Source organism: Panthera leo, chromosome E3 (assembly GCF_018350215.1).
Source record: "Panthera leo isolate Ple1 chromosome E3, P.leo_Ple1_pat1.1, whole genome shotgun sequence".
Lineage (NCBI taxonomy): Eukaryota > Metazoa > Chordata > Mammalia > Carnivora > Felidae > Panthera > Panthera leo.
The window spans coordinates 7,356,249-7,369,922 of NC_056694.1; the positions used below are offsets into that span (position 1 = coordinate 7,356,249).

General features: G+C 39.2%; 1 protein-coding gene across 8 annotated transcripts in view; it reads right to left on the minus strand.

Annotated features, from left to right (window-relative positions):
* Window positions 1-13,674, minus strand: part of ZCWPW1 (zinc finger CW-type and PWWP domain containing 1) — a 32,145-nt gene that overhangs the window by 17,681 nt on the left and 790 nt on the right. For 2 of the 8 annotated variants that reach the window (XM_042922987.1, XM_042922979.1), the window contains exons 2-8: window positions 11,373-11,420; window positions 7,667-7,725; window positions 6,699-6,922; window positions 6,201-6,279; window positions 4,766-4,853; window positions 4,099-4,256; window positions 3,795-3,917 (exon numbers count right to left, since the gene is read on the minus strand). In XM_042922987.1, coding sequence (XP_042778921.1) covers window positions 3,795-3,917; window positions 4,099-4,256; window positions 4,766-4,853; window positions 6,201-6,279; window positions 6,699-6,922; window positions 7,667-7,694 — 700 coding nt within the window. In that variant the 5' untranslated portion in view covers window positions 7,695-7,725; window positions 11,373-11,420. The other 6 variants (XM_042922982.1, XM_042922983.1, XM_042922984.1 and 3 more) reach the window with 6 other exon arrangements.

Genomic DNA, 13,674 nt, shown 5'->3' on the forward strand with positions numbered 1-13,674 from the left:
TAGGTTTGAAACCCATCTTCATGTCTGACCACATACAGATGAATGATACATCTAGCTTTTGTTCTGAGTTCCAGATTCCTACAGCCACTTTACTCTTTGAAATCACCATTTGGATGTGTCACAAAGAGCTCAAACCTAATGGGCCCAAACCCAAGTGCTTGATCTTATCTCACAAATTTGTTCTTTCTCTACTTTTCCTCACCCCTCTCAAGTAACTGCTCAAGCCAGAAACTGATCATCTTAACATATTCTTGCCTCTCTCTCACCTCCCCCCATATCCAATTCATTACCAAGTTCTGACAAGTTTACATACAACACATATCTTAAAACCATCCACTTCTGTTTCCACTTTCAACATCCTCATCTAAGCCACCAAAGTATCTAATCCTAGGACTCACTTGTCTACTCTTGTCACTACATACTTCATTTTTCAATTAATCACAAAGGGAGTCTTTTAGAACATTAATTTGATGATGTCAGCCCCACTCGGAGCACCTGGGTGGTTTAGTTGGTTAAGTGTCCACCTTCGGCTCAGGCCATTGTCTGTGAGTTTGACCCCCGCACCAGGCTTGCTGCTGTCAGCACAGTGCCTGCTTTGTATCCTCTGTCCCCTCTCTCCCTGTCCCTCCCCTACTCACTCTCTTTCTCTAAAAAATGAATAAACATTAAAAAAAAAAAAAAAAAAACCTCATCAGTGGCTCCCAATGCACTTAAAATTCTTACTTTGTACATTAATCCAGAGCCACTTTCTTGCCTTACTTCCCCTTGGTCTCTGAACTCCAATCATACTGGCTTCCTTTCAAAACCTGGAATATGCCAAACTGCACCTTCCCTAAATTCTTTCTCCGCATCCTACTCCTCCTTCAGATTTCAGCTTAAATGTCATTTCCTTACAAGTGTGTTCCCTGACTGGCCCAATCTTGATTAGGTCTCTGTTATTTCCTGCCATGACATTCCATTCTTTTCCTTCACTTCCCCCAAACTGATTGTATTTATCAGATACCGCCCCTTCTATTTCCTACTGTGGGAGGACTCATCTCTCCCTGACAACTGTAAGAAACAGGAAGAGTGGTTCATTTATAGCAAGAGGCTTACACATTCACGACAATCACATTCGACTCAACAAGCACTGCCAAAGGAGTGGACTTTCCATCTCCCAGTGAAAAATCCAATCCTTGCCCTCATACCAAGAGGTTCAAGAGATGGAATGGCATCACCCAGGCCGCCCAATTCCCAAATTAGACGTACATCTCTGGCTCCTTATGTTACCATGTTATTATAACACACAAAGTAGTTTATTGCCTTGGACTATCTTGTGTGATGTCTACATAGTCTTCCTAGAGTTTTCTTTCAAGTATGCACAAGCCTGTTTTTGGTGCAAGCCTGTTTCCCCCCAGATTGTTAAGTGTATTTATTTTCAAAATTTTAAACTTACTAACATATTGTCTAATATATTTTATTTCTCATTTTAAAATTTCCCAATACTGGAGCAGCTGGGTGACTCAGTCAATTAAGCATCCAATTCTTGGTTTTGGCTCAGGTCATGATCTCACTGTGAATTCAAGCTCTGTGCTGGTAGTACAGAGATTCTCTGCTTGGGACTCTCTCTCCCCCTCTCTCTCTCTCGAAATAAATAAAATTTAAAAGAAAAACACTTTAAAATTTCCCCATATTACCATGGTTATTTTCTATATTTGTTTATCACCTGAAACACTAAAATGGTAAATTCTATGAAAGGAAGGATTATCTATTTTTTTCACCACTATATTTCCAGTACCTAGCACAATGCCTGGAATAGAACATAAGGCATTAATAACTATTGTTAAAAGAATAAATAAATCTATATCCATGTTTATCTGCCCTCCATCCAATGTCAAAGGCTAAGGTGTCCTTTTTGAGTAAGAATAAACCCTCTGGCTCTCTTCTCATTCCCTTTACTCTCTCCTCCTTTATAAATAATTTTCCCTCAACTTATTCATATGCTCATGACACACAGGCCAAGTCCCTTTTTTTTTTTTTTTTTTTTTTAAAGAAAGCTTAAAGGGGTACCTGGGTAGCTCAGTCGGTTAAGTGGTTAAGCATCTGACTTTGGCTCAGGCCATGATCTCACGGTTCATGACTTTGAGCCCCGCATCAGATTCTCTGCTGTCAGCGCAGAGCCCGCTTCGGATCCTCTGTCCCCCTTTCTCTCTGCCCCTCCCTCACTCAATCTCTCTCAAAAATAAATAAACATTAAAATATAAAATAAATTAGGGGCGCCTGGGTGGCTCAGTTGGTTAAGCATTTGACTTCAGTTCAGGTCACAATCTTGCCGTTTGTAAGTTCAAGCCCTGCATCAGGCTCTGTGCTGACACTTCAGAGATTGGAGCCTGCTTCAAATTCTGTGTCCCGTCTTTCTGACTTTTCATGACTTCCTAACTGTAATATCGTTGAGCATTTTCAAATTTTTATCCTCTTTGATGTCTCTGTAGCAGCACAAGGCTAAACACTCCCTCTTTCTTGACATTCTCTCCTCCCCTGGCATCTGTGATGCCATACTCTCCTAGATTCTACCTTTCTGAGTTTTCTCTTAGTTCTTAGTTTTCTTCCTGTGCAGCTCTTCCTCTGCTTAACCCTAAACATTATGTTTCCCCTAAACATTATGGGTTTTCTATTCATTGCTCTTCTCTTTGCACTCCACACCCTCCTCTTAGAAAATTTCATCCATTCTTACTGATGCAGATGATTCCCAAACCTGTATTTCCAACCCAGACCTCTTTCTTAGATGCAAAAGCTCATCACAGACCCTCTAACTTGTCCAAAGCTAATTCACTGTCTGAAAATGTGCCCTTTCTTCTATATTCTCCATTTCAAATAATGGTTCTTTCAAGCACTTAGGTCAGAAAACAGGATCATCCTCAGATCCCACTGGTAACCATATCATACTGATCTTTCCTCCTAAAGATCTCAAATGTGTCTCTTCCTCTTCACTGTTACTGCCTATCTTCCTTGTTTAGATCACTATTTCTGTGGGTCTAGTCATGCTCCCACTAATCCATCTCCCATGCCAGTGGCACAGTGAGCTTTCTAAAATACAAATCTTACCAACTTTCCCCTAAAGAGGTCAATGGTTCCTCTTTACCTTTAAAATAAAATTCAAATTCCTTAGCCTGGCATGTAAGGCCTTTTATGATCTGGCCCTTGCATGCCTATAACCTTATCTCCCCCTACAACATTCTATCCCCCCCAAGGTACCTAAAAGCTACAATCATTAGCTCTCCTCCATAACTCTGCCAATAAATATCACTCTGACCTTCATCCCCACCTCAGTTCACCCTACTAAATGATACTTTCAACACATGGCTCAAGTAGTATCTTTTCTTGTTGCTTCTCTATATACTAACTAATTTGGATGTAGATTTTAAAAAATAAAAAATAAAGTTAAATCAAAAAAGAAAAAAGTAGTATCCTTTCTTGGAAACTTTTTCAAGTCTACTCCCACCTTGTAGCTTTCTTTTTTGCCTTCCTCACAAGCCTATTTCCCTTCCAACAGGCATATATTAATTAATTCTACATTTACTCAGCACATCCTAAAATGCCTGGTACACAGTAGGCATCCAACAACTATGGATTATATGACTAAATAACTGAATAAATGAAAGCCTTCTCTTCCACAGCAGCGTATCTCTTACAAGTAGCTGTGAGAGATAAATTATTGTGTTTGCAGAATTTCCTCTAGCTACCTAACCCTTGCCTCTGTCCTCCATCTCCAATTTTCAAACCCAGGTAGGTTTTCCAAATCATGCTGAACTCACCAAAACCACTGACTTCTCCTTTTTGTTGGTTTCTGATCTGAGAATGATTTTGAACTGTTTTTTTCAGTTGAGCTTTCTGTCTGGGCTCACGTCCACTTTGGGCTTTCTCCATTTTCTCATCTTCTGGGAAGATAAAACAAAACATTCTATAGATAGTGAGGGCCAGTGAAAGGAGGAAGAAGGATCATAATCTAATAGTTTCAAGACCTGGGTCGAAAATTTTCAGCCTGCCCACTGTCCCATTCCCTAATTTTGTGGAATAAGTACTTGAGCCAGATGTCAAAGTATATCTGACTATACTTACGGGCTCCTTTCTTTCCTTTGCTTAAGGAGAATCTATTGAATTTCTTCTCAGAAGGTGGAGGATCTGGCTGGCCTGGCTTAGGTGTCTCTATCACAGAGGTTACTCCAGCTTCCTTAGTGGCTGAAATCTCTAGAATATGAGGTACCATTACCTTCTCTCTGAAAATAAGATTTTCTTTTTAATGAAAAGGCAAAAAGGAGCCATTTGTCATACCTTTGTTTGAAAAAACCCAAGGATAAAAGTCAGGAGTACAGAAAAATCCTAGGCTCTCCACAGCCTCCAGAGGCCATCTTATCCCTCTATTTGCCTACTCTTCCCAGTTCAAACAGGTATCTGTCCTGAGCTGAGAGAAATCCATAGAGATACGAAAATGACTAGATAGACTTGGATCACCTGGGTGGCTGTCAGTTAAGTGTCTTACTTCACCTCAGGTCATGATCTCATGGCTTGTGGGATTGGGCCCCGCATCCAGCTCTGTGCTGACAGTTCAGAGCCTGGAGCCTGCTTCGGATTCTGTGTCTCCCTCTCCCTCTGCCCCTCCCCTGCTCACGCTCTCTCTTTCTCTCTCAAAAATAAAATAAAATATAAAGAAAATGACTAGATAGATAACCATTTACCAATGCTAAGTCTACCCTGTGATCAACTTGCCTCACTGGGATAAACTTACCCATCAGCATTATCATTATCAGTAGAAGAAGCAATTCCTGGTTCCTTGTCTAATTGGGCACGTCTTATGGGCTGGGCACAGGAAGTCTCTGAAAAATCAAGGCTAGATCCCAACTCTCCCAAAACAAAATACTATAAGCAGAGAAACAATTAAAGAAAATAATGACTCCATTATTTCTAAACTGCAACCTTCCGTTAAAATGATGCCTAGAAGAGTCCATCTTTGGAGTTTTGTCCAATCATAGACCTTTAAGCCTTAAAATTCTCAGGAAAAACTACAAATCTGTATCTTTTGGCAAGTCTTTCCAGATTGATCCGCCTTGCTCCAGGATAGCCAAGTAATGTCAATTTTATTTTGTGTACATAAAAGAAATCTTATGTAATGTGTTTTAGACCATTTGTTCCTCAAACTTTCTCTTGGAATAGAAGTACACCTAAGAATAGCTGAAAACATCAGACTATTCTCCTTAGCCTCAGGACATATGGCAAAATCCTCAGGGTGTACACTGTAGAGTTCTTTATTCCAAAAATCAAATCCCTGAGCATATGTTAAAAAAGTATTGGAAACAAATACACAAGGGTAGATGGAAACTAAGTTCTTCAAATCTAGTAAATACAATTTATCTTTTCTAAGTATATTGTAAACATGTGAAAGTGAATTTAAGTTACACTTAAAAAAACTGAGACTGTATTTATATTCTGAAGTCAACGTAATCTATTTCAACTTAATCTATTTTTCTAGAAGTCTGTACCCCATAAGGTAGTTTAGCTATAGTCCTGTTGATAGATGAAATATTTAAAAATATTTCAGGGGCGCCTGGGTGGCGCAGTCGGTTAAGCGTCCGACTTCAGCCAGGTCACGATCTCGCGGTCCGTGAGTTCGAGCCCCGCGTCAGGCTCTGGGCTGATGGCTCGGAGCCTGGAGCCTGTTTCCGATTCTGTGTCTCCCTCTCCCTCTGCCCCTCCCCCGTTCATGCTCTGTCTCTCTCTGTCCCAAAAATAAAAATAATAAAAAAAAAATAATAAAAAATAAAAAAATAAAAATAAAATAAAAATATTTCAAAGAGTGGCGCCTGGGTGGCTCAGCTGGGTGGCTCAGTCGGTTAAGCGTCTGACTTCAGCTCAGGTCATGATCTCACAGTCCATGAGTTCAAGCCCCGCGTCGGGCTCTGTGCTGACAGCTCAGAGCCTGCAGCCTGCTTCGGATTCTGTGTCTCCCTCTCTTTCTGCCCCTCCCCTGCTCATGCTCTGTCTCTCTCACTCTCCAAAATGAATAAATGTTAAAAAAAATTAAAAAAAATATATATTTCAAAGACATCTAATATTTCCTTACTTATAGGAAACTGGAGGGAAGGAGAAAAGCTGTCAATTTACTCTACCCCTTCAGATAACAGTTTGTCTAACTGAAACTCTTTTTCTCTCACTATAAGCCATACCCAAACACTCCTGGAGGGACTTCCGTAGCACAATCTGGACAATCTCCTCAAATTCTGCATTGGTGAGACTTAATTCTTCCTGCAGAGATAAGGGCAGAGAAGGAAAACCATTCATCTTTTCCCAGGTCTCCTCTCTGACCAGCCTTTAGATCAGCCAGTAAGTTCACAAGGCTGAGAGCATGAAGGTATTGTCCCTAAGGATTCTATAAACTCTGTCTCAGATTTCCTGGGAATAAAGGAATCAAAGAAAAGGAAAATTTTATAAAGCCTCTGACCACATTTACTTTCACCTCCATTCCACCTCAATCCCTACCCACCTATTATTTCCAGCTAAAGGCTTTCTTCAAAACATTTTTCACCTCTTTAAGAAAATAGAACCCCCAAGAAAGGAATAAAAAAACTTAAAGTACAGGGTAAAGTTCCGCTACATGAAAAGACTGTCTAGACTGGATGTCTAGAAGAAACTGTCCCACTAGAACCCATCAATGAGACTGATACCTTTTCTTTCTTCTCTGCTTGCTTGTCTTGAGCCTTTCCTTTTTTCTCCTGGCCACTGCTTGGACCATTTTCTGTGGTTGCTTTCTCCTCCTTCTTCTCTAACCTGTCCTTTGAGGAACTGATCCCCAGGGTCTCCTCCTTGGGTGAGTTAGGGCTATAGCACATCAGGCTATGCATTTTTTGTACAGGTGGGGCGAAGGTTTTCTTTGACCCCTTCCCATGTTCTGAAAGAAATTTGATCATCAAATGGATTTATGAAACATAGAGTCTAGCACAGAAAGTGTCTGCACTGCCCATTGACTGGCCATATCAGAATTACCTGGAGAGAGCTTTTAACAAAATCAGATTACTAGGCCTCTCCTTTCCCACCCCACCCCACCCCTTAAATTCTAAATAAACAGTTGGGAGTGAGGCTGAGGAATCTGTCATTTTGCAAGGCCACCTAGATTATTCAGCCAAGTTTAGGAACTACTGAGTAATTAAAAGGTGACAAATATAAACATACAGAAAGCTGAATTATTCAAATGTGAAATTTTAAAAATTTGTTCATTTAACTTTAAAGAAAATTTTACAGAAAATCAGGAAGTTGAAAGAAAAAAAAAAAAAACTAGTGCAATGAAAATTACACTGATCCTCCCAGGTATAAACAGTATCTCTTTCTTCTGAGCTTCCATAACATTTAATACTTCTCTGCTGGCATTTATCACATTCGAATTTGTATTATAGATATTTAAATGTCTTTTGTCTCCCTATGAGTTCATATATTTCTTGAGCTAGACTGCTTCTAAGTTGTATATATTTCACTCAAAGTTTCTAGAAAAGTAGTAACTTTAGCAAAGTGTATACCAAATATATATAGACTGAGCTTCCCTTTGGTGGGAAGTGTATCTACATTACCAGGGACTGAGAAAGAAGGAAAAAATGAGGGAAATGTACAAAAAAATGAATCTCCCTCATCCTTGACTCACCTTCTTTACTCTGCAACGTTGCCATCATTTAGCTCAGAAGCTACACTTTCTTTGTGCCTCTGTTAGAAAAAAGAAATTAACTGCTGTGACTTTGATTGAACTTGATTTTAAACTTTCTTCTCTCTCTGTCTTGTTGGGCTTAGGATCTTTACCTGGGACTGCTGTACTACATTTTCTGCCCTCTTGTACTTTTACCTTCTCAGCAGTGCCAATCACATGCCAGGGGATAATGAGAGTTACTGTTTTAAAGATTAGCAACTTTCCTTCATGTTTTAAGTGCCTAGAGTCATGTCCAACGTAAGGCAGGCACTTGTCAGTAGTGGTAGTGATATGTTAAAAAAAATTCACTGAGTAAATGTTGAAGATCTTATTGGCTTCATTCAGTGATTCATGAATTGGTAAGCATTTGATCTAACAGATAGAAAGAACTCTGAGGAGCTGTACAAAATGAAAGACTTTTAGGGGTGCCTGGGTGGCTCAGTCAGTTAAGCATCCGACTTTGGCTCAGGTCATGATCTCGTGGTTCGTGGGTTAGAGCCCCATACTGGGCCCTGTGCTCACAGCTTAGAGCCTGGAGCCTGCTTCAGATTCTGTGTCTCCCTCTCTCTCTGCCCTTCCCCCGCTCATGCTCTGTCTCAAAAATAAACATTAAAAAAAATTTTTTTTTAATGAAAGAGTTTTTACAGGCAGAAGGGAGCTGGAACAAGGAAGTTACACTAGGCAAACAAGCAAATTACCTATTGCAAGTTTACTTTCCTATAGGAGATGATAGGGGTCTATTAGGCAGATTACCTAAATAGTGCTGATCAAGTGATTCCTGATTGACTATAAACCAAAATTCTATTTCTGGGAGAGCCAAAACTGTTTAGTCTTGGTTTGGTGACATGGGCTTAACATAACCAACTGAGTTTTGGGCCTGTTTTTAATAGATGGAAGTATAAAAAGTAGTAGTAGTAGTAGTAGCAGCAGCAGCAGCAGCAGCAGCAGCATGAACAGTCCTGAGAGTTAAAAAGTGAGAGTGTTCTTCAAAAGGATAAACTCATCTCACAAGGTTTTCCTAAATACTTAAAACACAAATAATCTGGCAATTCTCTGACCTAATTCAGAGGTCCCTATGCATAAAGAATCCCCTTTTTAACCCCTTTTTTAACATCACTATAATCTTTACTTAGATCTTCTAGTCCAATAAATTTTCCAATGTGCTAGATTCTAGCAATCCCTATTCAAGGCTCAGAAATATTTGGTAACCAGCAGCCATCCCCACAGAAGCTAGTCACAGGCATCTAATACTTTCCACTCTATATCCTGAAACTATCTATCTACTTGCAGATGTTCTATGCTACATCAGTATGCTTCAATATCACCATCAAAATCGTGACTAATAATAATAGGTGACACTTACTGAGCATCAACCATATTCTTTATCCTTTACATATGTCATCTCACTTAATTCTCCCAGTAAATCTATGAGATAGGTACTTTTTTACACTTGGAGAAATTTAGGCTTAGAGGGACTTAGAGATAATAGGTAACTGATAAATAGTAATTCAGGATTTGAACCCTCCTGATTTTTTTTTTTATTTTTTTAACGTTTATTTATTTTTGAGACAGAGAGAGACAGAGTATGAACGGGGGAGGGTCAGAGAGGGAGACATAGAATCCGAAGCAGGCTCCAGGCTCTGAGCTGTCAGCACAGAGTCTGATGCGGGGCTTGAACCCATGAACCGTGAGATCATGACCTGAGCCGAAGTCAGACACTTAACAGACTGAACCACCCAGGCGCCCCTGAACCCTCCTGATTTTAAAGTTTACGCTATTAACTATGGTATGCTATATCCCAAGAGTCTAATTCAGTGCTTCACAACCATTTTGATATCATAGCACATGTGGAAAGCACACATTAAAAGTACACATTGAAATACACAGAAAATTCTGTTTCCAGATACTTTGGATTTAAGGACCAGGCCTTTCACAGTGATAGACAACTGAGGGTTGGGAATGGGGAGACATCTAGTCACACAAAAGTCTGAAGAGATTTGTCTCCACACAGTTATGAGCCATTCGTGGCCCAGCAGAGTGCCAAGATTCCTCTTGTGAAGTTGCAATAATTTATACATTTTTTTCCAGTTTACACTTCCACTATTAATACTATTTCTACTAATTAGAAGGAAAATATGTTTGTTTTATCAGCTTAAACTTCTTATAACTCTTCTACCCAGTTTTCTTTAGGCTTAAAGCATATAAGCCATTCTTATTTTTATAACAATTATAACAAGCATTGTACCTCTGGGAGGGTCCTCAGAGGTCATAAAATACCAATTCACCTTTTTACAGATAAAAAAAATAGGCAAAAAGCAGTTAAGTGATTTTCCCAAAGCCTCAGTGTTAATACATGGTAGAGACAGGATGAACCCAGACTTTTGCCTCTAAATTCTACTAATAACACATCTATTCTTCTCAATGATCTTATTTCTGGCTGTTGGTTTTGAGTAATTTGAAGGCCCTGGACCTGAAACTCAGTCTTCCAACTCTATCATCTCCCATTATAAACAGACACAAAAGTAGCATAAAATGGATCTTATATATGAGATATCTATCTATCTATCTATCTATCTATCTATGTCCCTTTAAAGGTGAAAAACTTAAGACCTTCAAATGACCAAATTATAGTGAACATTTGGTTGCTCAGGGTATAGAGTTCCTCTCTCTAGATCCCAAGGTGAATTCAAAAGGTACTGGGGGCTTGACTTAGTGTGTCCACAGCATGGCTAAATGTATTTTCAAACTATCTTTTGATATTTTTTGTTCCTTGTCTTACTTCTATAAACGTGAATAATTCAGATGTGCTGTTCTGCAGCAACTACCTTTCCTATATATTGAGGGCAACATATTTTTTTCATTGTTTCCATCTTAACTCATCACCACCAACCCCCTAAGTCTATTTACTCTAGGAAAAAAGGAGAGTGGCATATTAAGGAAGAAACACTGCAGCAAATTGGTCTTCTTTCTGATAATTCTAAATAGAAGCTAAAAACTGAATACAGTTAGGCTGAAAATGAATATTAATTTGATCAAAAATGGCAAATACATTTTCTTCCAGACTCCAGAATTCTAAAAAAGATCATGAGAAGTCCCTAAGAAGGTAATATAAATTACAAGATGAGCTATACTAAAAGGGGAAAAGCAAAGTGAAAATTAGCGTATTTGAAATGACAAAATTTGATTTTTTTAAATGTATATCTACCTAATATGCTTAAACTTATCCACAAACTATCTATGGAAGAATACACAAGACACTAACCTCTAGGGAGTAGAACTGGGTGGCTGGGGGTGCTTTTTAATACACCCCCTTCTATATCTCTAGCATTTTGTAACATGCCTATATTACCACTTCAAAAGTGATTTTTTTTAAACTCCAAATTCCTTAATTAGAGTGTTTTGATCCACCTAAAAATGCAAAAATTTTCCAGTATTTAGGTTCAAATCATTATCTAAACCTATACTGACCTCTCTAGGCCAAAGTGTGTTACTGGAGCTCCAACCAACTGGATAAAAACATGGATCCTTAACAAAATAAAGTAAATCTATAAGCAGTGATACATAATAGTTCCCCTTAATCTAGAGTGGAGGATGTGATGAAGAACATTACTTTTAAAGAAAATCTCTAACCTGGTTAATAGAGAAGGAAAAGCCAGGAGTCACTCACTTTATGACAACTCAAGTCTCTGGTCCTCTGTTCCAGATGAATTTTCTCCTTCCACATAAGGAATATTAAAACAAAGCACAAAGAGAGAGAAATATTTTTAAAACCAGACAGTTAATAAGCACACAAAATACCACCAACTTTCATTCTGACTAGCTACTAAATAACTGGGGGCTCTAGAACATTTGAGGGGTTTTGTTTTTGTTTTTACTTCAAATGAAACAGAGAGGGAGAAAATTCAATAAAGTTTTAAGTATGAAAGTAAAAGAACGTTCCATAAGTCAGATCCACCACTCAACGTAAGAAAGGAGGATGAATAAGAACAGAAAAAGAACTTAGAAATAATGAATGAAGGGAACAAAGGTAAGGCGAATGAGGTGTTCCAAAAAAGAGTAAGTTTTCTTTCGCTTAGAACACTGAAAGCCATCGGTGATTTTAAGTTGAAATCATCTCCTTCAGCAGTTTTCAAAATGTGATCCAAAGACCTCTGGGGGCCCCCCTCCCTGTTCCAACTGCTTATCTGTATTAGGCTGGATTTTCTCATACATTTCAACCAAAACAAGATATCATAACAGACTGAAATCAGAAACAGATGAAAATCCAGCTGTCTTCTATTAGCCAGACATGAAAGAGACTTGCAAAACTGTAAAACACCACCATTCTTTGCACTAAATTTTCTTTCATTTAGGAAAAATATGTTTTCCATAAAGTTATTTAGGTCAACATATCATTATCATTTACTATTAATTATAACTTATGATTTTAAAATAATTTAAAATTTTCCCCGTTTATTCTAATATGTTAATATCAACATAAATAAAAGATACATAGCTATTAACCAATCTTTGGAGTCCTTTGTAACTTTTAAGAACACAAGAGGGTTCTGAGACCAATAAGCTTGAGAACTGATCTAGCTAAACAACAATTCAGTCTTGTCAATATTTTCCCAAAACCATTAATCCCCCTCCCCCCACTTAGAATGTGTTCACAAATTTCTCTCTCTTAACTACCCAGTTATTCCCTCTTTATATTGTTCCTGGACTCCTTGGTTGAAGAGAATAAAAGCAAACCTGTTAGAATTGTCCTCAGACACACAGTCCACACAGACTCCATGAACTTAGAAAACTATATTTAAAATCTCCTTTATGCTTGGGCGCCTGGGTGGCTTAGTCAGTTAGGCTTCCAACTCTAGTTCATGATCTTGAGGTTCATGGGTTTTGAGCCCTGCCTCAGGCTTGTTGCTGACAGCTTGGAACCTGGAGCCTGCTTCAGATTCTGTGTCTCTGTCTCTCTCTGCCTTTCCCCCACTCATGCTCTGTCTCTCTCAAATATAAACATAAAAAAAATTTTTTTTTAATCTCCTTTATGCTGAGTCTGATTTCCTTTTGGCAGTAATGTCTAATGGCACGTGGACTCCTGCTTACTTTCATGCCACCATTAAGGGTCTCATACTCTTATCAACTGAGCTAGTCAGGCAACTCATGTCACCATTAAGAACCATAGAGTTTAGGGGCGCCTGGGTGGCGCAGTCGGTTGAGCGTCCGACTTCAGCCAGGTCACGATCTCCCGGTCCGTGAGTTCGAGCCCCGCGTCAGGCTCTGGGCTGATGGCTCGGTGCCTGGAGCCTGTTTCCGATTCTGTGTCTCCCTCTCTCTCTGCCCCTCCCCCGTTCATGCTCTGTCTCTCTCTCTGTCCCAAAAATAAATAAAAAACGTTGCAAAAAAAAAAAAAAGGAATGATAGTTATTTAAAAAAAAAAAAAAAAAAAAGAACCATAGAGTTTATTTCCTTCCCCCGCCTTTCCTTTTTCTTCTTCCTCAGCAAGCATGATTTCACAAGAGTGTAAAAACAGGATTCCAGCTACTTTCACTACCCATACCTAACATAACAAGATATTTGCTGTGGTAACTACCTGAACTAAACCTTGTACAGAATCCTATCAATAAATTAATGAGGGAGTGGGGGGGGGGGGGTGCCTGGGTCGCTCAGTCAGTTAAGCCCCCCTCTCTAGATTTAGGCTTAGGTCATGACCTCACAGCTCATGAGATTCAAACACCCTCCACCCCACCTCCCCATCCTCACCTCAAGCCTGCTTGGGATTCTCTCTCCCTCTCTGCCCCTCCCCCACACGTGCGCCCACGCATGCCCTCTCTCAAAATAAATAAGCTCTTTAAAAAATAAATTCATGGTGAACTAAAGCTTATTAGTTCAAAGGGCAAGGAAGCACAAAGATATGGCCACTACGCACCAAAACACAGGCTTTCTTTCCTGAGTGCTGATATTCTAAACCTTGCTGTCTGCCGACG